Source organism: Paroedura picta, chromosome 5 (assembly GCF_049243985.1).
Source record: "Paroedura picta isolate Pp20150507F chromosome 5, Ppicta_v3.0, whole genome shotgun sequence".
In the NCBI taxonomy this organism is placed as follows: Eukaryota; Metazoa; Chordata; class Lepidosauria; order Squamata; family Gekkonidae; genus Paroedura; species Paroedura picta.
The window spans coordinates 69,718,835-69,744,806 of record NC_135373.1 but is presented as its reverse complement, the minus strand read 5'-3'; the positions used below and the strand labels follow the sequence as shown (position 1 = coordinate 69,744,806).

Here is a 25,972-nt window from a genome sequence, read left to right as displayed (position 1 = left end):
TATTGAGTCTGCCATGAAAACGCTTGAGGGCGTCACCCCAAGGGTCAGGCATGACCCAGTGCTTGCACAGGGGATACCTTTACCTTTATGGAGACTAATAATGCACTTTCAAGGCCATACGCTGTCTGGGCTCAGTGTACCTGAGAGACCGTCTCCCTGCCTATACCCCTAAAGAGCCTTGCATTCTGCAGCCTCCAACTGGCTGTGGATCCCTAGCCCCAGAGAAGCACGTTGGACCTGAACAAGGGCCAGAGCTTTTTCGGTCTTGGCCCCCACCTGGTGGAATGAGTTCCCTGAAAAGATCATGGCCCTGTCTAAACTCTCACAATTTTGCAGGGTTTGCAAAAGGGAGGTCCTCCACTAGACATTTGCTTGAGGCCAACAGACTCCAAAACACCTGCTGGATCCCCCTCCAGACACCCATCTTCCATGATCGAAGAATCCGACCTACCTAAGGCTTTGTCACTGTTCCTGTTAAAATATTGTTATGGTTGACATCTTATGTTATGATTGTTATATTTGTTACAATGTTCTATGTAATTACCCTGCAATGTTCTATGTAAACCACCCAGAGCCATATGGAAGGGGAGTATAAAAATCTAAATAAATAAATAAATCATTGGCATGGGTTAAAAAGCAGTCAGCAAAGTTAGATTTTAGAGCTACAAATCTGTAAGCAAGAAGGGACTTTTCTTTCCTATAATGGATTAGAACATCCAGTAACTCTTCTGACACATTTAAAATTTTTGACTATTTCCCAATACTGTACATTTTTTTCACTGCCAGATTAAGTGCTATACTATCACCTAAATTAAAGGGCCAGTTTGCAGGAATCCCGTTTTCAGAATACTGGTGCTCTTGCAACATGAGGATGTTAGGTACCTTGACTCACTTAGTTCCTAAATGTTTTTTACTTAGTGAAGAGAGAGATGGATAAGATAACCCCATTGTGAGAGAAGGATGAAATAATTAGTAGTGATCAGAGTTCTTCTTTCTTTCTACAGGATAAGGATATGAATATTACTGAGACCTTGGCATCCTAACTTTTAAGGAATTCAGCACAAAATACAAATGGAAAATTCTTTTATAATTAGGGTAGGCTTATAAGGGAAAAGGGAAATTCTTAGGGTCAAAGCTATAGCCAGTAACAAGGAGGGAGGGAAGGAGGGAGGAAGACTATAGGCATACATGCAACAAGATCCAAAAAACAGTCTTCTTCCAATGGAAAAGCCATTTAAATTGTAGAAAGGCTTCATAGGCTGCAGGAAGGATTTGGACTATGTTAAAAAAAGTAGTAGTTTAGAGGCAGGATCCTCCTCAGTATATTTTCAAGGGCATGTTGATTGTCTGTGACTAAGTCATATGGTGATAATACAATATTAAAATCAAGGTTTTAAAATTAACTCAATATCCTACTTTAATGATAATCCTATGACTATGATGATTCCTTATAAATGCAAATAAAAGCGTATTTTACATAAGGGAGATAAAGTGTGCCTTCAAAATGAACAATGGGCTGTCCTTTAAAATAAGTATTGGGCTCTACAATAAGCAAGATTAGCTACATGCTCATGAGTAACATACGAGTTATATTACACATCTTCTATGAAAACTTTGATATCCTTCCTTAGTTTAACATCTAGTGATAAGGGAGCTAAAGGAACTAAAAGAATGTCAAGAACTTAAAGCCTGACTGTTGAAATGAAGCAGCCATTCCAGTGACCATGACCCAAGATGAGACTATTAAAGAAAAACAGATTAGAATAGCCATTACTGACCTTTGCCAAATAAGCCTCCACTCTAGTTTTTGAGGATAATGCATTTCCAGATGGGTTTATGAATCCTCCTCCAAGGCTAAGAGTTCCATTTAATGTTAGATTACTGCTAAGATTTCCCAATGGAATTGTTTCCAAGCCTGGATTTGCTGAAAGGCTTCCACTTACAAAGCCGCTAGTAAGTAAAGACTTGTTTTTCTGACGTTCATGAAGGAGCTTGGCATTAGCTTCTGATAATTTATCATTAGCTCTGTAAGAAATTCAACAAGGCAAATGGTTACAAAGATGTACATTTTGTATTCAAAATACTCTGTGTACATATACATACATTTCTCAATGTCTAATGACCAGAAGATGTGACTTCACCGTTGCCAGGCCATGCCCCTTCAGATGGAGCTTCCATTACTACCCTTATCTCTGTCTCTCTGTTTTGATTGCCAGCCCACCAACCTTTTCACAGGCGCTGTATTTAATTCAGCACTTTGGGTAAAATGTTCCCTCCCCCAGTTTACTATAATAACAAAAGTTTCAAAGCCATTAGAAAGATAGCAGTTTCTCAGTGCTCCAGAGGAACATGTTCGGCATTTGTGAGAAAAAGTCTAATGTTGCAGTTAGCTATACCATTCTTCATTGTGTGCTCTGTTCCAAACAAGATTCCCGGATCTGATTCATATTACATTAAAGGAAGCATAGAAGAATATTTCAAGACAACAACTGTAATGTTTTCATACAAAAGACCTCTGACTTACTTACCGATCCAGTTTGCTTCCCAAAGCCTTTCTAGTTTTCAGCTCTTCTAAATACAGCCCTTTGTATTTTTCCAGTTCTGTATGTATAGACTCTCTATGATAGATATTGTCTTGCTGACTCTTCTTTAGTCTGGCCAACTCAGATTGTAGATTAGCAATTCTGTTCTCCAGTTGATTTTTCAGAGAAGCATTATTAGTAGCTCTCATTTGTTCCAAAGTTTCTTGTGAGGCTGCCTGTGTCTAGAACATATAATATTATTAGTAAAAAGAAAAAATAGTATTTACTCCTTTCAAGCAAATGCCAAAGAACACAAAGTACACCTACAAAGATTGGACAAAGGCATGTATCTCACAGTATCTTCCACTAGGGCCAAGACGCTTTTAGTCCTGGCCCCTACATGGTGGAATGAGCTCCTGGAGGAGATCTGGCTAAATTTTGCAGGGGCTGTAAGATGGAGGTCTTCCACCATGCTCTTAGTTTGGGCCAGTGACCTTGTAACGTTACTCACCCCAATAGAATGCCCCCCATACACATACTATAGTCTGAAAAAAAGATCTGATAGAGACCAATTCAGAGAATTTTGATAACAATCAACACTGCTACTGGCTATATATGCTGTTTTTAAAATATTTTATTCTGTCATTGTTCTGTTGATGGATCCCAAGCCAGCCAGAATGTTAACTGGGTGGCATCAATATCTGTACAATATAAAGAATTATAAGAAATTACCTGCAAAAATAAATTAACTTCCTCCAGTTTTTGCCTGATTTCTTGCCTAGCTTGCTCTTCAACTTCTCTCTTGTATTGTTCTCTTTGGTTGTAGTCCATCGTATTACTTTGTACATGACGTCTGAGATTAGCTACTTCATTTTCTAGCTGCAGTTTGCTTTTCTCCAGCTTCTCATGGTCCTTATGGAGTATCTTTACATATGACAACTGTTCTTGTAGATCACGATTTGTAGATTTTAACTGATTACACCTAGTTGACTCCATCTCCAATTGGTGAGAAAGTTCTTCTATCTGAATGAAACAAATACTCATGATCTCAAAAAAGGAAACTTGTTAGAATCACCTAAAACAGATAAAGGTTAAATATTTGTACACTGATAATGTGTACTATGCTATTTGCCCCATTTAACTATTTATTCCAGAGATTATTACACTTAAAGGGACATTAAGGCTTGAGATAACACAAAACATTTTAAGCGAATATTTTATAGTATAGTTGTTTAGAACGCGACAAGCATTTTTATAGAAAAGTATATTGTGTGGCTGTACTAAAATGAGCAAGTCGATATACTGGAGGCGAGAACCATGAAAACTTATAAGGGAGAGGAAATCCCATTAATTCTTCCACTGGCCCCTGTCACCATTCTCTTGCTCTAGTTTGCTTAGCCATCTTCCCTCTATTTCCCCATGTGTTTCAGCTCTTTGGTGATTCATCCTCTTTGTCTTTTTCAAATAATAATAATAATGATGATGCTGCTGATGATGAAGAAGAACATCTCTAATTGGTACACATTAACATCTCTAATTGGTAACTCCTTGGAGCAGGCAGGATGGGACAAGGCCTGTAACATTTCTGCATATATAGATGTTGCCGTTAATGTTGAGAAAGGAGGAAAAGTTTTGAGACCAGTGGCACCTTTAAGACCAACAAAGTTTTATTTAAGATATAATATTTTTTGTGCATGTACACTTCTTCAGATACGAAAACTTCCACCTTGAATAAAATTGTGTTGGTCTTAAAGGTGCCACTGAAATGTTGTTCTGATGATTCGGATCAACATGGCTACCCACCTGAACCTATTTTCATGCTGAGAAAGTGTTAGCCCATAAACTCTTTTAAAAGTCCATATTTTCCTGAAAAGCTCAAGAGTTTGAAGGGGACACATTTTTATTAGCTATACAATGTTTAATTCATAAAAGAAAATAATTATATGGAAGCAAACACTTGAATATACCTTTGTTTTTAGCTTTCCAACTTCTAGGTCCATTTCTGAGTATCTGCTCTTCATTTCTTCCTGATGGTCAGTTTGTGACGAGTTCTCCTCACTCTCATATTCTTTCAGTTTCTTTTTAGCTATTTTTAAAAGCTTCTTCATTCTGTAGGATAAATATTAAAATCCATTGAGAAAAACATTGTTCAGAGTAAGTTATGTTTGTGTTTCTGAAAGTGTTTCTTGAAGAAATTCTGAAGTTAACTCATAGGAGAATGTAAAAGAACTGTGTTGTATGAACACTGAAAAGTAGGGTGGCTTCAGTGTGATTCCTTCAGGGTTCTTTGCTTAATACCCAATTTCAAAATCATTGCAAGGTCAGATTGAGTAAATTCTGGCACAGTACAGGAAATGCACTACTGAAGTGCATATTAATTTCACTGGCTGAAATGAGTAGTATCATTAACAGTGACAGTGGCAGCAGTGCAATTGAAAACAGTAGCTGCTCCTCATTCCCCATTACTGTGGGGCTGCCTTCATCTTTTCACTCATGCTGCTTACAGCCACTTGGAAGGCCAAGCATCCTTGAGCACTTCCTATGCCGATTCTGAGTTTAATTTTATTTATTATGATGATTTGATGATGATAGGGGGCCTTGTAAGGACTCTAATAATGCTATTCCAAGCTATTTTACTCTGAACACTACTAAGGTTTATTCAATGAGATTTGCTCTCAGGAAAGTATTTACAATTGTATGGAAAAGGATGGAAATTCCATTTCCTCTTCACCTTCTACTTTGTGGAGTCTGGCTTTGTCCATCACCCTTGCAATAGCTCTGTTCTTACCTCAACATATATAGGCTAACATCAACTCCACTTCCTTCCCCCACCTCTGATATTCTCCTGGTGTTTCTGCCCAGTGCTACAATGCCATGCATCGTTTTGGGATGCTACAACAACCCAGAATGCCAGCCAAGCACAGAAGTTGTGTGTGTGATATCTGAACATATCCAATCATAGCTCTGATCATTTGTCTTTTGGTGTGTGTGTGTTAATTCCTTTTATTAAAAAAAAACAGTTGCAGTATTTTTGTACAGCTGAGTTCTTGTGCATATCTTTTGATCCTCATGGGGCCAACTCTCAGACATTGGATATGATTTTTATATCTTCTTTTCAAAAGAAAAAAGTCAAGAAAAATGACAAAAGAGGGTTGTATAGATTCTCTAGATGTCAACAGCATGCAATGCACTGAAAGCAAAATAGGATATAATCCAGACTCTTTTATATTTAACTATGGATAATACTTGAAACATAGTAACAATGATATATTTCAGGTGGAAGTTCTATAAGCCCAAGCATCCACTTTTTGATTATTTTCTGAACTACTGAAGTCTACTTACTCATTGCATTCTTTTTGTAATTCACTGTTTCTCTTCATTTCCTGATTAAGTTGAACTTCCATTGATCGTTTTAATTCTGCCAATTTCTTCACTTTCTTATTCTCATTGTCAAACTGTTCAAAAACCAAGAATAGGTACGTAATATTTATGCAAACCAACAAAAATTCACATACCATATCACTGTTCTTACATGCTGGAGCCTAGAACTCTCTTTCTCTAATAGCCATCCTTTTCTCCAGTGGTTGCATAGCATGCTTCTCTGCTAGTGTTAGTGAAACGGAACTGTATAATCCAACCTACTGGACTGGATGTACCCCCTTTTCCATGCAGAAAGTGTCTCATAGGAAGTCTAGGTAAGAAAACTAAAATGAAGAAATTCTTCTACAGCAGAAATTCCTACCCGTGTCCACATTTTCCAAATCATGTATGTATATGTATATACAGACACAAACTCTGGGTTTTCTTTCAAAATTGTAATCCTTATTATAATTTGTGATGTTAAAATACATTTTCTAAGGCTTGTGATATTAAATAGAAGTGGTATTAAAATTTAACATTTTTATCAATATGCAGGCTACCGTTTTTACAAGTTAGAAACTTTTAACTTATTTCAAAACCTGATAGGATTGCCAACCTCCAGGTGGAACCTGAAAATCTCCCAGAATTACAACTGATCTCCAAATTACAGAAATCAGCTCCCATAGAGAAAAAAGTCTGCTTTGGAGGGTAGATTCTGTTATACTATACCCCTCTGAGGTCCCTTCTCAGGCTTCACTCCAAAGTTCCAAGAATGTTCCACCCCAGGCCTGGCAACCCTAGATATAACATGAACTATAAGCTTCCCTAAGAATATTAATCTTTTTCAAGAATTTATTTTATGGGATACAGCTAATTCTTATTCTGGTGGGGAGAAACTAAGTACTTAGCTTACTTTTCTCTATCTGTGTGCTCTTGACTTACTTGAGCTAGTAATGCTGTCTTTTCTTTATCAAGTTCAGAGAGGTGAGCGTCAAGTTTCGTTCTTGACTTCAGTTCTTCTTCCAACATGTTGTGAGTGTCTTGGGCAGTTATTGATAGCACCGTTTGTTTCTGGACCGAGAAAACAAGCACAGTATCCTTGATGGAGAAATGTTGCAGAATGTATGCTTTAAACTTGTTGGGCAGGCATTGTACTGAATCAGACCCAATTTAGACTTCACAGAATTGGTCACCAAACCATAGTTTGGCAACTGAAAGTTATTGGGTAGGCTTCTTTTCACTTCCCTATTCTTTCTCCTCCTCCTGGCCTGATGCACTCCCCTTGCAATGGTTAATAATAAACATACTTCCAATAATGTCCAATATGGGTAAACTAACTGTGTGACCTAAAAAATGGTTTATATGACTTTAGTGTAATACTGAGGTAAGACAAAATACTGCTGCCATTGTACACTGCCTTAGTTAGACCTCAGCTGGAGTATTGTGTTAAATTTTGAGCATCACAGTTTAGAAAGGATGTCAATAAGATGGAAGGGATTCAGCACAGGGCAATTAAAACTCTCCAAAAGTATAGAAGCCTGTTGGTATATTGCTTGGGCTGTTAAACCTGAATAAAGTAAAGACACAAGCTTGTGATTTTAAGAAACAAATGCATTACTGGCCATTGTTAGGCCACCAAGACTGTATTGCCAGTCCTTCAAGCCTTGCTTTCTGTCTGAAAAGGCAAGGGAAGGAGGTAGGGCCCTTTTGGCTTTTGAGGGAAGACTGAATGGGGCCAGGCCTAGCAGCAACCACCCTGCAACTTGCTACTTACAATGTGTATGACTCACCCAGGACTAGCGGCTTGTTGCTGTTCAACAGCAGGCAACCTATGGAAGCCAGTGTGGCCTAGTCTTTTGGATTTCAGACTAGAATCTGGGGGACACAGGTCATCAGTCTGCTACACAAGCTCATTGGGTGATCCTGGACTAGTTACATATTCTCAGCATAACCTACTAACAAGGTTGTTGTGAGTATATATTGGAGTAGAGGCAAATGATGTAAATTGCTTTAGGTCCCTATGTGTAGAAAAATGGGCTATAAATTAAAACAATAAACAATAAATGCATTTTAAGATGAGGGACAGATAAAAGATAGCTAGGTTGGTTTGTTGGTGGATGGGTGAGAAAAGTAAAAAAAGCAAGGAAGGTTGATTATAGGGAAGCTGGCAGCAGAACGGGAAAAAGGAAATTGAAAGGATCTATTATGCACAAATAATAAGCACATTAAGAATCTTACATACCTGATGGTTTAGTTGTTCCTCTAAATGGACTTTTGTTGTTTGCAAGACAGTTATTAGTTCCTCAAGACGACTGTGAAGCTATATCCAAAAATTTAAATATGCATTTGAAAAATTATGAAGTCTTCAGAATTTATGAAGGGAAATCTCTACAGGGAATTAAATATCTGGATTTCATGTAGATACATTAATTATTTTTGTTCAGAACCTATGTTACGACCAATAACAAGTATTCTACCAGTTTATATTATTAAAAGATCCTTAAAAATAAAGGTAGCATTAATAGTTATTCAAATGTTCATACAAAAGTTTACTGTTCCCAACTTTCTCATTAGTAGGCAACGTAATTTAAAACAATTTTAGGGCATAAGAAGAGGCTTAGTTGTAAGTGGGAATTGTCCTCCCCGTCCACCCCACCTCATCCCACCAGCAAGATGACTGACTTACAAAGGCACTATCCTGTAGATCTTTCTGAAGTATCTCAATTCTGCTAGTTTGCTCTTTGTTTGTGGCTTCCAATCTGGCATTTTCTTTTTCAAGTCTTAAAAAGAAAATAAACCCCCACTTTAACCTGTAAATACTTATAGAAGTCTAATACAGTGTATGATGTCACATGATATATGTATGGATGTGGGTGTTACATGTTTGCAACTTTCTATAAAGTTTCCACAAATTGCATATACCAATTGATATATGTTAAGCCCCCACCCTACTGTCTAAAAACAGCAACTGAATACATTGCATTAATTCTTACCGTTGTATATGTTCTTCCAAGGATTTTACAGCAGCATTTACTCCTGATGATGCTAACAGCAAGTCTTGGAAGTTCTGAGGTAACACATTCACTTTACTTTCCTTAGCATCCAAAGCACTCCTCAAATCCTGAATACACCTTTGGGAATGGATATATTGTTCTTCAGACTGTTGCAGCTGCATAAACAAAGAATGAAATCAGGGTGGAAAATATCTACTGGCAAAGAGGTTTTGGTATTGAGAATGCCTCCACCTTCCCCCAACCCATAGGCCACACTAATAAGAACAAAGCGGATGCATAGTAAGGGAAAGTTACTTCAAGAAAGAAAATTATTATATCACTAATTTATATGTGAAAAACCTTCCACTATGGAACACTGATTGGTTTAAGCCAGTTACATTTCTCTTTCATTTTAATAGTTATCTTGAATTGCCTGTTTCAACCAGCACAAAACTCTATTGGCATGGATATTTACATTGAACTGAAAGAAAACAAGGGCTGCACCAAGTTCAACAAAGAAAATAGTTTAATAATTACAGAAGGGAAAGTAACATTCTACTGAGAACCTGAAGTAATAACCCCCTAAAAGACCTTGACAGGAAACATGTTGGGGTTTCACAAATATTAAACGTTCTCCCCCTACAAGTACCATTTCCCCCTTATTTTCTGCATTTACATTGAACTCCATTCATATATTGCATTATTTTGTTTCCAAATAAACAGGGCTTTAATCTTATATAAAACTAGGTAAAAGACTGAAGATTAATGTAATACTTTATACTAATTTACCTTAGACTTCATACTTTCAATTTCCTTTTGAAGCTCCTGTTTATCCTCCTCTAGGTGATTACGGTAACGGGTTGTAATTTCAAGTGTGGCTTCTGACATGGACTGCTTTTTAAGAGAATCTGCCAGCTCTTGCTGCAGTTGTCTTAGTGCTCCCTAACAGAAGCATTTGAATTAAAAGAGGTCAGAAGCTATTAAAAGTGCTAATCTAGTTTACTATTATTTAAAAGAGAAACATATTTATCTAGCTAATCTATAAATGGTGCTAAATCAGTAGTACTGTTAGTAACCACTAGAAAGTAAATTCCCTTCATGTCCAAATTAACTGAAAACACATGGACAGTTCATAGCACTTGCTGCCAAAAAGAAGATAGTAAGTTTCCCATGCCATTTTTCTTTAACTTAAAGTGTACAATTAATCTGATTTTATATCAGTTTCCTTCTGCAGTACAAACTAATATATAATTGGGTTAATCCTCTGTGCCCAAACACTGCTCCCAAGCTGCATTCATTCTGCTTACAGTAAGAGTATATGCTCAGCATCCTAACATTTAAAATAGTATTGATGGATTATACTTACCTCTCTTTCTGCCTTTTCCGTTTCATATTTAAAGACTTGATCCCTTAAATTATTACATTTTGTGAGTAACTCCTTATTCCTGTCTTCTATCATTTGAAATTGCTTTTCGCTTTCAGCTCTGAGTTTAGTAAATATATCATTAAATCTATCTTGAACACTGCTCACTACTCTTTCTTTAATAATACCCTGGTTTTGAAAATCTTCAAGTTGCTGACGGAGTAAAAGATTTTCACTGTGGAGTTGTGCCAACCGTTCTTGCAAGGATTCCTGTTTTACAACATATTTGTTTATTTGATCCTTTTCCATTTGCCGTGCATTTTCAAGTTCCTTCACTCGACACTGGGCTTGACTTAGATCCCTTTGAATACCTTCAATCAGCAAGTTCTTTTCTCTGAGTGTGTGTGTTACAAGTTGAAGTTCATTTTCTAGACTATTAGCTTTGCTTTCAGTTTTGCTTAACTGCTGAGAAATACTATTGTTGGTCTCTTGTAGATTAGACAGATCGTGATTCCATTTGTCTTTTAAGCGAACCCACTCATCACGCTCTCTTTGCAGTGTTCGTTCAAGATCATTCTTTGATGTATTGGTCCGTTCTAGTTCCTGAGTGGTGAAATTCAAACGGGAACGATAGGAGTCAAATTCCACCTCCAGCCTTCCTTTATCTTCTTTCATGCGCTCTAACTTAGAGTTTAGCATGGCAGATTCTGTTCTTGTTACATTTATTTGCCCATTGTACTGAAAGACTGTTTGAGTCAAAGCCTCCTCATTTAGTTTCAACTCTTTTTTGAGTTCTTCATTTTTTTCTTTTAAAGCTTCATTTTCTCCTATATATCTGGTTTCTTCTTCCTGATAATGAACTTTTATCTGGTCAAGCTCTAATCTTAATACAGCAATTTCATTTTGGAGGATTTGATTTCTGCATAATAGATCCTTTTCTTGATCATGATGATCAGCCATCTGAATGATCCAGAGTACAGAAGAAATAAATGAATGCATTAAAAAAAGCAAACAACTCTAGCTTGATTCCACCCCCCTCCCGCAACATGGAACTAAGTTACATTCTGGAAGAACAGACTCTGATCTTAGAAGAAGAAGAGTTGGTTCTTATATGCCGCTTTTCCCTACCCGAAGGAGGCTCAAAGCAGTTTACAGTTGCCTTCCCTTTCCTCTCCCCACAACAGACAGCCTGTGGGGTGGGTGAGGCTGAGATAGCCCTGATATTACTGCTCAGTCAGAACAGTTTTATCAGTGTCATGGCGAGCCCAAGGTCACCCAGCTGGCTGCATGTGGGGGAGTGCAGAATCGAAGCTGGCATGCCAGATTAGAAGTCTGCACTCCTAACCACTACACCAAACTTAGCTGCATCATCGTGTGTGTGTGTGTGTGTGTGTGTGTGTGTATGTATGTATGTATGTATGTATGCATGTATGTATGCATGTATACACACACATTGTTATAGGCTATATTTTTACCAGATATATATGCTGTGCATTGTTCAAGTAAAAAAAGGAGAATTTGAAAAGAGTTGACTACAAGCAACCATATATATATTAAAACATACATGAAGCAAATGACGCAGGAAAAATAGCCGCAGATTTACCGGGGCGGCATTTACAGTCATGGGGCCAGGACAAGCTGAGGAAGGCTTTTGATAGGCTCCATGCTGGCACTGAGGAGACTAGGGGTTCCTGAAGCAGGTCAAAGCCAGCCTATCAACTCCTCTGAGGGTTGGCCAAAAATCCAGTTGGGAATAGGAAGGTTTCTGTCTTGTCTGCCCTTTCCTTATTTAACATGGCTGCTGCAGAGTCCTGCTGTTTTCAACTTGGCTCTGTTTTCAACAGAAGCTGCTGTTTTCAATTTGGAAGTTTGATGGTTGCAGTGGAGTCTTTTTTCCTGCAGCAGCTTCTCCTCTTCTTGGGTCTGCAAGAGAGCAGTGGTGGAGCTTCTCTTGCAGTAATCTTCCTCAGCATTTTCCTTGATGTCTTGTCCTCCATCCGTGGATGCCGGCACATCTTCATAGGGTTCCTGGAGCAACTTCCAGACTACACTGAGTTCAAGGCTACCCTTTACCACAATGCAGGGATACTGTAGGTCCTAGATTATCTCTGGCTACTCCAGTGAGTCAGCCCTGCTCTGTCCTGCCATTTGATCCCTCAGTCCTGTGCATTTCCTCATACATGTGGCCAGGGTCTTCCTGATGAGATACTAATCCCCCAGAATCTTGTGGATGTGCATAGTAGCTCTGACTCCATTCTAGAGATTATAAAATGCACTCTTTTCACATTGGTGCTGGCACAGTAGTAGTGGTCGTGGGACTTCCACCAGCTCAAATACAGACCATTGGGTGCTAGAGGTCCTCTACTTACAAAACTTACATCTCTCACCAGTTTAGACAGGGAATGTATATCTTTTCAGCTCCTTCAAAGCATCATAAGGTAGTATGGATCATTGGTCACTGCACTGTTTACTGGCCTGGGGCCTATGCAGCTTCCCCTGGATGGGGATCCACATTGGGACTTGAGGACTGCATAAAGGTGGGGTGGCTGGGCCAGAGTGATGCACTGGGACTCTTTTACTGATGGTCTCCCACCAGATCTTCTGCATGCAATTATCATTCAGTTTGGTGAAAATAATCTTCCAGGCCGAAAGGAGTTAATTCTGCCTTTACCATAGTGATAGACTTGAGGACTCATTTCCAAGCTCCCGAACCCACGATTCCTCTGGTCAGAATTCTGAAATGGTGTGGGGACATTACTGGGAGTAAAGTTAGGGTGCAGCAGGGTGGCTCACTGAGGCTGGTGTTTGGATGTCTAGCTCAGTAGCATTAATGATGGGTTGGTGTGTTGGCTACAGTCCTAAGAGTTTATTAGGAGCAGAGTGGCTTTTGTAGCAGTGTAGTGTAGCAGGTTGGGCTTTTGTCCGGATTCATTTGTGTGTGTGTGTGTGGGGGGGGGGGAGAATGCTGTGTCTGTGTGCCCATCTCTTCTGTTTTGGGAACCCCCTTAGGAGGTCTTGGGAGTTGAAGTTATACAAAAGCATGCCCAGTTTGGAGAGCTGTTGGCTGGCTGTCATCACCAGGGGCAGATGAACCATGGCTTTTATCCATGTGTGATCCCAGGATCTGTTACAAACTGAGGGAATGGAATGATACTGGACAGCAGGCAATTTGTCCAATGCTGGAGCTGTTCTTATGCTGCACCAATGTCCCTGAAGCTGTCCTTAGTTTTTGCTTATTCATCTTGGGTCTAGTTCAAAGTGGTCTGTGCTGTCTACAGAAAAGCTAGCATGATTATAAGGCAGGCCAGTGCTATCCCTTTAGTCATATGGGTAGTGGAGGCAAGGCTAAGAGAGCAAGTGTCTAAAATCACCCAGTGAGCCACATACTAAAAACTAAGAGCATGCTAAAAAGTATCAATTTTCTCTAGTCCTAGTCAGACAGAATTATACAGAGTAGAATGATGGCATCATGCCTGTCCATCTCTGCATTCCCAAATTAAAGTGGGAACCAACAATCCATGTAACTGGAAAAGGCCACATGTGTAGGACCAATCTTCTTAACACTCAAAATATGATAGGAACTAGTAATCAAGCCCACTGCAGCTAAATGCAGCGGGCGCTAGACCACGGAGCCTCCGCAGCCGTGCGGAGTGCGGCTGCCGGGGCTCCGTGTGTCAGGGGGCTGACGCTGCGAGAGGCGCTTCTCACCTCTCGCAGCATCAGCCCGCCGGGCAGGGAGCCCCCGGCAGCCGCTCTCTGCGCGGCTGCCGAGGGTTCCCTTTGCGGGCGGGCTGAAGCGGTGAGAGGTGCTTCGCGCCTCTCGCCGCTTCAGCCCGCCGGGCAGGGAGCCCCTGGCAGCCGCTCTCTGCGCGGCTGCCGGGGGTTCCGTTTGCGGGCGGGCTGAAGCGGCGAGAGGTGCTTCGCGCCTCTCGCCGCTTCAGCCCGCCGGGCAGGGAGCCCCTGGCAGCCGCTCTCTGCGCGGCTGCCAGGGGTTCTGTTTGCGGGCGGGCTGAAGCGGCGAGAGGCGCTTCGCGCCTCTCACCGCTTCAGCCCGCTGGGCAGGGAGCCCCCGGCAGCCACGCTCTGCGCGGCTGCCGGGGACTCCCTTGCCGGCGGCCTGATGCGTTTATTAGGCCCCTTCCTCATCACGGACAAAGCCCTCCGCCTGAGGGCTTAACGAATTATTTAGTCCGCGGCGCCCGCGGCGCCGCGGGCGTGTTAAGGATATATCCTTAAAGGCCATCACATGAATTGAATCTAAATTGGGCCATCTGTCCTTGATTCACAGATATGATCATTTAAGACTGCACATACACCATATATACTTATATTTGCTAAGGGAAACTGCAGTGTAACAGCAATGTAGCCCCAACACACATAATTATCATACGAATTATGTAGCCACTCTTTTACAAAGGTAGTTTAGAGAGAAATATCTCTATTCAATAGCTGTGCATTTTAGTTATTTACATGATCAGTACCTCTGAGCTTTTAGCCAATGTTCTTTTTGATTCGTCTTCCAACTCCTTTTGCCTCCATATATAGCTATTCCAAATACCCTCTTGCAGAACTCTAGCATTCTGTTCCTGAGTGAGCTGTCGCTGCATATCATTATGATGCTCTTCAACCTGCAACATACATTTTACATATTTAACAGGATAAACTAGTCTCTATTTTTCAGTTCAAAGTCCCCAGATATGCCTGGGAGGCTGAAATCTTGGCAGAGATTTTCTATGTGCTTCAGTGGAACAGTTTTGTCTGCATAATAGACAGCGCCCAGCAGTTAAACAAATGAAAAGTTTCTGTCTGAGCTCTTAAGTAAAATGTAAAGCCACTGTACTGTCTAAGGCATTTTATTTAAATAAAAACATTTTAGTGATTTCTAGTGCCAACTTTTATTAGAAAAAAATAAATCCAGTGTTTCTACTATTGTGGCTGGAAAACACAGAACATCTCATTCCTTTTGGAAATTATCAGGTAGCCCCTTAGCTTCTAAGATAGAGGGAAAGAGAGAGAAAAAATCTAATTAGGGGTCTTCCAACTTAATGAAGATGGGAGGAGTGAAACTGTTTGGTCAAGTGAAAAATGCTTCACAAGAATCCAGAACAAATTACAGCTACACAAATGCAGAGGGCTTGCTTGACTGACAGTGGACCTGGTATTGGATACAGGGATAAATCAAGGTGTGACCCTTAAACCTTGGGTCTCCGGCACACGTCCTCCCCATCCCCTTCTTTTTGTTATTGCCAGATGGTTATGCTAAAATTTCAAAGAATTTATCTTAATTTTACCCCATCCATTCTCTGCTATCTTGTTCCCCATCCCCTTTCTCTGGCAAATCTCCAACATAGTATATCTACTATCTTGTATGAATTCCAGCCACTCATTACTCACTGCTGCTACATACCCTATTGTCACTCATATCTGCTACTCCGCTGGTCAGTAAGGGACTTTGAACAAAAGACAGCAAGATTTCTGGAAAGGTGGCACCACACATTATGAAAATATCTCTACACAGAATGTACATCTAATGCAAATGTCTTAGAGCAGTGGTCCCCAACCTTTTTATCACCGGGGACCACTCAACGCCGGGGACCTCTCACCGGGGACCACTCAACGCCTTTTACTGAGGCCCAGCAGGGGGGATAGTTTACTCCTCTACTCTCAACCACTGCCCTAGCGCTCTCTGATTGCTATGGTAATATTTAAACATCCCTTCAAAATAAGATACAGACACGCCACAACAATTAAGTGTGTTGTAAAGGGCTGGGGGGGATGAAGTAAAGGGCCGGGGGGGGGGGGAAGGCGTCCTTCGGGGCCCACCTCCAATTTGTCGAAGGACCACATGTGGTCCGCAGCCCACAGGTTGGGGATCGCTATCTTAGAGTACTATTAGAATTAATAATTTTCAGAAGTGATTGTACTGAATGTTGTATTGTGCAATGCTGTGTATAACCTGTTTCAGATGGTTTTTCAGGGTTCTCAACTCCATTTCCAGACTTCTCAGCATTAACTCTAACTGCTGTTTTTCCTCCAGCTCTTTATAATACTGCTCTTCTTTCTTCCTTAACTGTTCTTGACTTTTCTCATATAGTATTTCAGCACTCATCTTCTTTTCTTCTGCTTGTTTCAAGGAAAATCTATGATTTAAAATTTTTAAACATATTTTTATGGCTATATATTCACTCAAATCACATGTACTAATAACCATACAATGGCTATTTAGAAGAGCTCTATCAGATGTAACATTTCTGATCACTAGCCTTTGTTATTATCATAGGGAGTTACGGTATATATGTTGGCCCTACCCATCTTATCTAATAATCAGAACGCTCAGGTTATGAGTCAGTTTCATTATATGGATCTCAGCAAAGCATACACTATTATCACTGCCTTTGTTTTATTCTAACAACACTGAGAAAGAAAAAGTTTTAGACCAGTGGCACCTTTAAGACCAATACAGTTTTATTTAAGGTTTAAGCTTTCATGAGCATGCACATTTCTTCAGATACTGAGAAAGGTTAGATTGACTGACCCAAGGTCACCTAATGACCTTCATGGCTGAAGAGAGATTTGAACTTAGATCTCTCTACTTGTATAGTATGACATTATACTACATACGCTATTTATGCCCTTCAGTCCCCATAATATCATAGCAACCAATGTGAAGACATTTCGGGGTAGGGCTGATATAGCTTCAAGACATTCAAGACTAGATCACACACGGAGATTTTCGAACTAGAGAGTGGAACCAATCAAAAAATAATTTAGCATGAACAACATATAATTTTATAAACCTGACAGATGAGAACATTTGTAATCCTACATCTTCTGTGAAACTAGTTTTGGGAAGAAAGAACTTGCCATGTTTGACACACATTAGTATATGAATACTGCCCTAGGGAAAATTGAGACACTTTCACGCATGCTGAATAATGCACTTTCAATGCACTTTAGATGTTATTTGCCATTTCAGAGTAATCTTGTCATTTAGTCATTTATTATATGTTCCAACACCATGAGAAAATAACATTCAAACAAATGTAAAATATAATTCAGTATGTATTTCACGGAGACAAGTCCAACTGCAAAGTTCATTGAAATGAATTGAAAGAGCATTATTCGGCATGTGTGAAAGTGCCTACTGTGAAGTTCAGCTTACCTGATTTTTTTTATCTAATTCAAAACTGCTTTTCACCATTACCGTTTCCAATTTTCCTCTTTTAGCATTTTCACAAAAAGCAATGGTTTATGAATGACATGGACTCTATCATACAAACTTTGGTGACTTCTAAGTCAAAAATGACTATGTAGAACTTTCTCTGAAGTCCCTTCAGAATATTCCAATTTCACCAGTTCTGAAGCTAGCTCTCAGTTCATTTCCAATTCAAGGGGCCAATTTCAATATTTAAAGCCAACTAGGGCTAAAAGTAACTTGAGTAGTACCTCCTTCTTTATGAATATACACCACATGAAGACCTATGTCACATTACATCTTCTGTAGATGTAAGATTCACCTTCCTTAGAAGCAGGGAGTTTAGATAAACATTTTTGAAAATGTTCATATTCTGTAGATAACTTCCAGGAAGTGTTTTAGGAGTAGTGCAATCTACTCCTAAAAGCTATAAAAAGTTACAGGTGAAATGAGCAACATATTTTATAGGGGACCACCATAACATGTTTTAGTCTCTGCCTTTCACTTTCTATCACAAGCAACATCCTGAGCATCTGAATGTTTTCCCTTCTCCTCCAGAGATGCCTTGCTTTATTAAATGGTTCCATAATATGGAGATAGCTCAGCCCACAAGCCAGTTTTCAGTACTACATAACAAAGATAGGGCATGTATATATCCAACCGTACCCCAGGAACTAGCAGCATTCTAGCTAGCTCTTTCAGGGAGAGTGCCAGCCCCCCTCCAGGACCGGCTGATTCCTGAGTCCTCAAGCAGCTTTGTCACTAATCAACAGCACCTCAGTTTTGTCTGGAACCTTCCCTGGACATCTGTTCTAGGACTTCCATAGACCCACCCAACTCAGTTGTTAAGGGAAACATCTGAATTTTAGTAGTAGCTTACTCCGAATCTCCTGATGATCTCTCAAAATGTTTTCCTGTAGGCATCAAATAGTATAGGGGCAAATAATATAGGGAACAAGATATGGTGAGATTCCATGTTCTAAATGCCATGGGGGCTAACAGCAGTTTCCCAGCAGCAGCATCTAGATTAGCCAGTCAAGTATAAATTGAACCACTGAGGTCAGTGCCCCCCTCCCCTCCATCCATCCAGCCTTTTCAGAAGGATATCATGAATATAATTGAAAGCTAGTGAGAAGTCCAGAAAAACAAGCAGGGATGTACTCTCCATAATTTTCTCAAAATTACTAGTCTGTTTCCATCACAAACCTAGGCCTGAATCTGGGTGGTCTAGATTGGTAGTCCCCAACCACCAGGCTGCGGCTCCCTGCCTCCACAGGGCCGCGCATGTGCGTTTGCGCCATGCGCGGCCGCAAATGTGCATGCACGGCACTCCCGGGCAATCGCCCTCGCCGCCGCCGGTCCGCAGCCTGAAGAAGGTTGCAGACTACTGGTCTAGATAATAGCAGACTTCACAAAATGTCAGCTAGGTGCATTTCTTTAAAAAATAGTGATCTGGTGGCAGCAATTTATGCTTTGATTACATCTAAGTTAGATTGCTGTAGTATATACTCTATGAAGCTACCTTTGAAAATGTTCTGGAAATTTTAGCTTTTCCAAGTTACAGCAGTCAGGCTATTCTTACGGGTGAGATAATGGGAGCATATCACCCATCGGCTGTCAGAATTGCACTGGCTGCCCTTCTGCTTGCAGGGACAATCCAAAGTGCTGGATTTTAATGTCCTAAATGGCTTGGGGCAAGGGTACTTAAAGCACTGCCTCCTTCCATACTAATCAAGTGAAACTTAAGGTTCCCCACAGAAATCTAGCTCTCTAGGGGCCGTTCCGCATTCGTCCAAAATAGCACAATGGTTACTAATTGAAATCGCTAAAGTTTTGCCATTATGCACAACGTTGTTGACAATCTGCAACACTCCTGAAACCGATCTGCAAAAAGCGCTTCGTTGTAGCGCTTTCAGGGAAATCCCAAAAAGTGGATTCACCCTCCGGAAAGCGCTACACTCCTGCAACCAATCTGCAACACTAGCGGGAAAGTTCTGTGCGTTACCATTGTTGCGGTTTCTGCAAAGTCCCTTCCCCTGGCTCTCTCATCTGATCTTCTGGCAAAGCGATTGCCATTTTTTTTTTCTCCGAGCGAGCGGAGATCAACGCACCAGCAAGCCTTCGTTTACCCAGCGAGGCTTCCCTGGCTGCAGCCCCTCTGTTTAAAGTCACCAAGCACAAGCCCGTTTGCTGGTTTATTTTCACTTTATTTTCACACTGTTTTTGGCCAAAAATCGCGCCCGTGAGGGGGGGGTTTCACTCGGGGGGAGTGTGGCAACGATGAAACAGCAGCTCAAACACCACCTGCTAGCTGGATGGGTCTCTCCATTGCAACGAATCAACGCAGATTCGTTGCAACGGGTATATGTGTTTTGTTTTGTTTTTAAAAACCTTCCTTAAAGGGAAAGGGGCTGTTTGGGAGCATGATAACGGCCGCCCATTGGCTGCTTGACGGCCAAGGGCGGGACACAGCTTAGCAATAGCGCTTCCTGGCTAGCGATTTTTGCAGAGACCGGAACCCTGTGGGAAACTATAGAAACGCAACTGGATTCCACTACAAAGGCAGGTATGCGTTACACCGAATTCCACTATTTAAAATGGCGATTTTTCATTCAGCAAACAATTTGCTACATGGATCCCGGTGCGGAATGGCCCTAGGTACCCACCTACAGGTGTGAGGTAGGTGACCGCAAACAGAACTTTTCTAATAGTGGCATCTTGCCTGTGGAATGCCCACCCCTCCAGATTCACCTGGTGTCTACACTACTTGAACTTGTATCAGGTAAAAACATCTCTTTCTAACCAGGCTTTTAATTTATGGACACATCATTTATAATTGTTTTTTAAGTCTACTTCCAGCTTGAGAACTGTTTTATAAGACTGTATTTAAGCTGCTCAATGCTCTGTGCTGCTTTCAGTGCTGAGTTTGCTGTTTTACTTCATAAGCTGCCTTGAGCAGGTTATCTGGTGAGCTAGCAATTTCCTAAATAAATAAAATATATTAACTTTCTCCATTGGCTGCAGAGGAGAGGACACACAGTAATGGGTTTAAACTTCAAGTACAACGATATAGGCTAGATATCAGGGGAAAAAATTTGACAGTCAGAGTAGTTCAGCAGTGGAATAGGCTGCCTAAGAAGGTGATGAGCTCCCCCTCACTGGCAGTCTTCAAGCAAAGGTTGGATATACACTTTTCTTGGATGCTTTAGGATGCTTAGGGATAATCCTGCGTTGAGCAGGGGGTTGGACTAGATGGCCTGTATGGCCCCTTCCAACTCTATGATTCTATGATTCATACTGTATGTTATAAATATCTATCATGTTTAGGGAACAATCCTAAGCAGGTCTACTAAGAAGTATCACAAATTCTTTTCTTGTAGGTAAGGTATTACCTACTTATTTTAGCTGCCCCCCTTTCTGCCCACAGTAGAACTAGTAAAATACCTTTTTGAGAGTAGATGACCAATATTGCCATGTACATATTACAAATATGGCCACACTACAGACCTATATAGAGACATCACCCATACCCCAGATTTTTTATTTTTGTATTGAGCATATACATCTAATGTAGTTCTGGGGGCACTCTGGAGATTTTATTGCCAGTTCTATGCTTCTATTGCTGTTCTTTTCTTCCTTACATACTGGCTCCATCAAACCTACCATTTTGAGAGACCCTCCTATATACTTAAGCAAGATCCCTCTTCTGTCCTTCTCTCAGAATGCAACCCCCCCCCCCCCCGTTTAATTCCTTTCTCAACATGGACACTTGGAGCCTGACATTCAGATGTCTCTCTGGCTTAAGCTAACTGGCTTTAGGAATTATACCACTCTTTTCTCCCTATCTGGGACTCAAACATACATGCACATACACATTAAACAAACCAAAACATCCTGCAATGGCCAGACTCTGGATTTCCTCCATCTTCAACTTTCCCATTTGTCTGATCTCACCAGGGAGCCTGGGAACCATAGTTTACTTTTCAAGAAACGAAGTTCAGCATAGCCAAAGTGGAGAGCTTGCTCTCCTGCTTGCTTATCTGCTGCCCTGGTTCTGGAGAAGCCAGAGGGGGAAAGACAGAGCAAGCACCATTGATCCTGCTGTACTTACAACACTGCCACCTTCAAAGCACAAAGAGAGGTAGATGAAGAAGCTATGTTCATAGGCCCCCAGAGCAACCTGGATTCCAGATAATTTCATAATTCCTGTCTCCCCCTGTTGGTAGGCATGGGACCTCCCCCTGATGCAATGTGGACCTTGAGGAACTTACTTCCTTTAAAAATGTATTGGGTTCCTTCCAGTTTTCTTTTTCAGGGCAAATCAAAACACGTTCTTTTCAACATGTCCTTCATAACTCATGCACTTTTCTTTACTGTTTCATTCAGCTATATGTGTTTTTAAAACTGCTATATCTGCTGGGCTTTAAATTTTGTAACCATTTTATAGGAAAGTGGAATTAAAAAACCTTCATACAAAGTGCTGTCGATGCTACTTACAATCATACACTGCTAAGCACTTAACCAAACATTAACACCTTCTATGTCTTAATCCTAAGACACTTGATCTAAAGGAATTAGGCTATTCTAAATCAGTTTTTCTGCTTATGTGTTTTTCTACAAAGCATCTTACTTACTGCAAAAGGATTAATAGCATTCTTGATTCAACTTGTTTTCAATATTTCTCTCATAATATTTATATTATTATTTACATAAAAGGTTTTCCTGAAGACTTAGGAGTTCTTACTTGAGACTGTTCACATTACTTTCCCATTGTACTTTTTGATGATCCAGCAGAGACTTAACTTCTCTCATTTCTTCTAGTATTCTCTGCAGCTCCTTCTTCTCAGTCTCATTTTTTTTAACTTTTCCACGTAACTGAGCATAACGTCCCTTTTCATGTTCAATCAAGCGTTCATATCCGTGAATGACATTCTGAATTTTCAGAAGACTTACAGCATCTGCTTTAGGGGGAGAAATCTAGTATATGTGTTACTTGGTTTTTATCCTTTATGTTTTTATATTCTGGTCTAAGACCATATAACTAACTAAATAAAATAGTTTGTATGTTTATGTACATTTTTAAAAAATATTTATGCATGGCTTTCTCTTTCAACAAGCCTATGGTTGAGGCCTAAAATTATATACACCAAGAATGGTTCAGCCTCACTGCTAAGTGGAGAAGGAGAGTAGAAGAACTGGCTCCTAACCACCTACACCCCCCGGACTGGGTTTAAGTTAGGGGTATCAGTAATCACTGAAAATGTTTTTAAAATCTTAAACTGTATATGATTTTATTGTTGTTACCTGCCCTGAGCTATGTGGAAGGGAGGTATATAAATAAAATATTAAATTATTATTATTAATAATAATAACGTTCTTACGTTCTGCGGGAGAAAATCTGCTGGTCGTTCCCAGCCCCAGGGAAGCACGCCTGGCCTCGACCAGGGCCAGGGCCTTTTCGGTCCTGGCCCCTACCTGGTGGAATGAGCTCCCGGGAGAGCTGCGGGCCCTGCGAGATCTTCCATCATTCCGCAGGGCCTGCAAGACGGAGCTCTTCCGCCAGGTTTACGGTTGAGGACGAGGCTAACATCTATGCCCCCCCCCCAGGGACCCGGGACCTGGGATTGAGATTGGGGATTAGTACCATCAGTATCCCCTCTCCACCTGCTTGTAGTAGGAGGGGGAGGTTGATTAGCCTATCTTGCCAGGTTAGCTTGCTAACTGATAATGTTATACTGTAATTGTTGCTGAGGGTTTTTAATGGATTTTATTGGGGGTTTTAAAATGTTGTAACCCACCACGAGCCGTAAGGGAGTGGCGGGCAATAAATCGAAAGATAATAATAATTATTATTATTTCAGAATTTAAAGGACTATGCTGATCAACTAGCCTAATATCAGAAACTTCCCTCTTCTCTGCTTTGTGGGTCTATAAAAGTTACCGTATTTGCCGGCGTATAAGACGACTGGGCGTATAAGATGACACCCCAACATTTCCACTCAAAATATAGAGTTTGTTACATTACATTCCAGTACTATGGGCCATTATGGGCAGCTATGTCTATCCCAACTGAAGTGCACCCGGCGTATAGGACGACCCCCCCCCCCCACACTTGGAGGCAAGTTTTTCAGGGGGGAAAAGTAGTCTTATACGCCAGCAAATACTGTATTCAGAAACTTACTATGACTTTTGGGATGTAAAAATAATGAATATTAGCTGGAACTATAATCTAAAGCAACCCGAGATTCATACAATTCTCATAGTTTTGGGGATCCTGAGCAGCCATATTAATTATTACTGTGATTTATTCTATTTTTAGCCTGACCTACCCCGAGGACTCAGGGTGGGTTACAACTCATAAAAACATACAAATTCAACATTTCATAAAATTTAAAATCTTAACATTAAATTACTTTTAAATATAGGCTCTAAAATACAAAATACAAAAATATAACATTACAATATTACAATATAATACAAATAACACAAAAAATACACTATTTGCCCAGTGTTGAATCCTATCTGAGGAGAGGACAATAAATAAAGATGTTAATACCAGTAGACTTTGTTGAAAACAGGCAGGGAGGCCAGCTGCAATCAGATGTATCCCAGGGCCTCAACCATCCGCCCAGGGGTACAACTATCTTACAACTATCTTACAGGCCTGGCAGAAGTGCTGTCTGGTCCCCAATATGAATTATTAGCAGGGTTCCCATGTAGTGAAAATTTTCTGCTTCTCATTATTATCAGATCTTCATATTTTTTATTTATTTATATTAGCATATGCAGAATAAAATAATTACTGATTGACAATAATAAATAGTGTGCTTACCTGTACATACATACATACAGTTTTATTACGGTCATAGACCAGCATAAGAAACATGTGTGCTTACCTGTATTATCCAGAGTAAGTTGTTCTATCAAAATCTCAGCCTCTCTAGAGACTGATGAAGGCATAACAATATCTTCTGTAGTTGTATCAGAAGATTGAGTTAAATCATCCAGAGAATTAGTAATACCCACTGTTCTGGGAATCTGAACAATAAATACACAGTTGATTAGAACTGGACATCAATTGTGTATTATAACAAGCCAGTGCTCATTTCTTTCTACATTTAACTCACAATTCTAATGCCAATATTGCCTCTGTTCAGTCATCATGAAATTCATATTTTGTATTGATCATATTTTAGAACCCAAATTAGCACCTCAGGTTTCAAATATATATGCAATTACAGTTTCGACTGCCCTCATGGCAAGGCTCCAGAACAGAGCCCTCCTGCTATAAAGTTTTTAAAAAATATATTGTTGCTTACATTTTAATGCAAATACTAGAAAAATAAGGCAATACTTTGGTAATATATTTTACCTTATTGTTCCCATTCATAGTTCTTGTTGATTTTCTAGAAAGCAAGCACAAAAAACAGAGTTGCTTACCGGTTCCAGTAACTGTTGTTCATTGACGTCTTGTGTGCAGGCACACATTGGTACTGCGCACGCACAGGCCTGCCGCTCAGAACTTCCCTAGCTAAAAGTCTCCAAAGGGGGGTTTCCCACGCACCAATCACGAGGACACGGGGCGGAGCACCCACCCCTCAGTTCTCTGCCGCCGCTCCCCGGAACGAATCCGATACACTCTAAGACTCAGTGGGGCAGGCGGGAGGGAATGTGTGCCTGCACACAAGACGTCAATGAACAACAGTTACCGGAACCGGTAAGCAACTCTGTTTTCATTTTCTGTCTTGTCGTGCAGTCCCACTTTGGGATTTTCACAAGCTAAATACCTGTGGAGGTGGGTGAGTCCTTTAAGAAAAAAGTGAATGCAGGACCGAAGTTCCAAACCGAGCCTCTGATCTTGCAGATAAATCGATTGCATAGTGCTTGATGAAAGTGCTCTCATTAGACCACGTCGCTGCCTTGTAGATGTCACGAAGAGGAACCTGCCTGAGGAACGCAGCAGAAGCTCTCAACGAATGCGCCTGCAGGTGTAATGGGCATGGGAGTGCTGCAGCCCTGTATGAGGCACGAATTGCGGACACCAGCCAATGAGAGAGGGTCTGGGAAGACGCCCTGCATTCCTTCTTAGGCCCCCAATAACAAACGAACAGGGACAATGACTTCCTAAAGTCCCTGGTCCTATCCAAATAATAAAGAATCGCACGTTTGACATCTATATTGTGTAGTTCTTGTTCTCCTGGTGATTGAGGGTTTGGAAAAAAGACTGGAAGGGAAACCTCCTGTGAAAGATGAAACTGCAAGACCACCTTAGGTAAAAACTGCCAATCTGGATGGAGGACAACCCTGGAGGGGAAAACCTTCAGGAAGGGGGAATCTACCCTAAGCGAGGCTAGTTCACTGACTCTTCTTGCGGAGGTAACCCTGATCAAAAAAGCTACCTTCATGGATAGCAAAGCCAATGAGATGGAACCCATAGGCCCAAAAGGAGGACTCATTAAGGCCTACAGGACCACCTCCAAAGACCATTGCGGGATTGGTGGTTGACGGGGAGGAAACAAATTAATAAGACCCCGGAGAA

General features: G+C 40.7%; 1 protein-coding gene across 11 annotated transcripts in view; it reads right to left on the bottom strand.

Moving 5' to 3' along the window:
• Positions 1-25,972, bottom strand: part of ANKRD26 (ankyrin repeat domain containing 26) — a 93,700-nt gene that overhangs the window by 3,739 nt on the left and 63,989 nt on the right. For 10 of the 11 annotated variants that reach the window (XR_013231139.1, XM_077338415.1, XM_077338419.1 and 7 more), the window contains 16 exons: positions 24,806-24,839; positions 24,330-24,471; positions 22,178-22,394; positions 16,195-16,378; positions 14,720-14,866; positions 10,242-11,198; positions 9,665-9,817; positions 8,876-9,051; positions 8,569-8,662; positions 8,125-8,202; positions 6,825-6,953; positions 5,865-5,977; positions 4,490-4,631; positions 3,255-3,545; positions 2,529-2,764; positions 1,779-2,025 (listed from right to left, as the gene is read on the bottom strand). Coding sequence is in view for 10 of the 11 variants with exons in the window: in XM_077338415.1 (XP_077194530.1) it covers positions 1,779-2,025; positions 2,529-2,764; positions 3,255-3,545; positions 4,490-4,631; positions 5,865-5,977; positions 6,825-6,953; positions 8,125-8,202; positions 8,569-8,662; positions 8,876-9,051; positions 9,665-9,817; positions 10,242-11,198; positions 14,720-14,866; positions 16,195-16,378; positions 22,178-22,394; positions 24,330-24,471; positions 24,806-24,839 (3,340 nt within the window). In the remaining variant the exon portion in view is untranslated. The remainder of the gene's footprint in view (positions 1-1,778; positions 2,026-2,528; positions 2,765-3,254; positions 3,546-4,489; positions 4,632-5,864; positions 5,978-6,824; positions 6,954-8,124; positions 8,203-8,568; positions 8,663-8,875; positions 9,052-9,664; positions 9,818-10,241; positions 11,199-14,719; positions 14,867-16,194; positions 16,379-22,177; positions 22,395-24,329; positions 24,472-24,805; positions 24,840-25,972) is intronic. The other variant, XM_077338416.1, reaches the window with a different exon arrangement.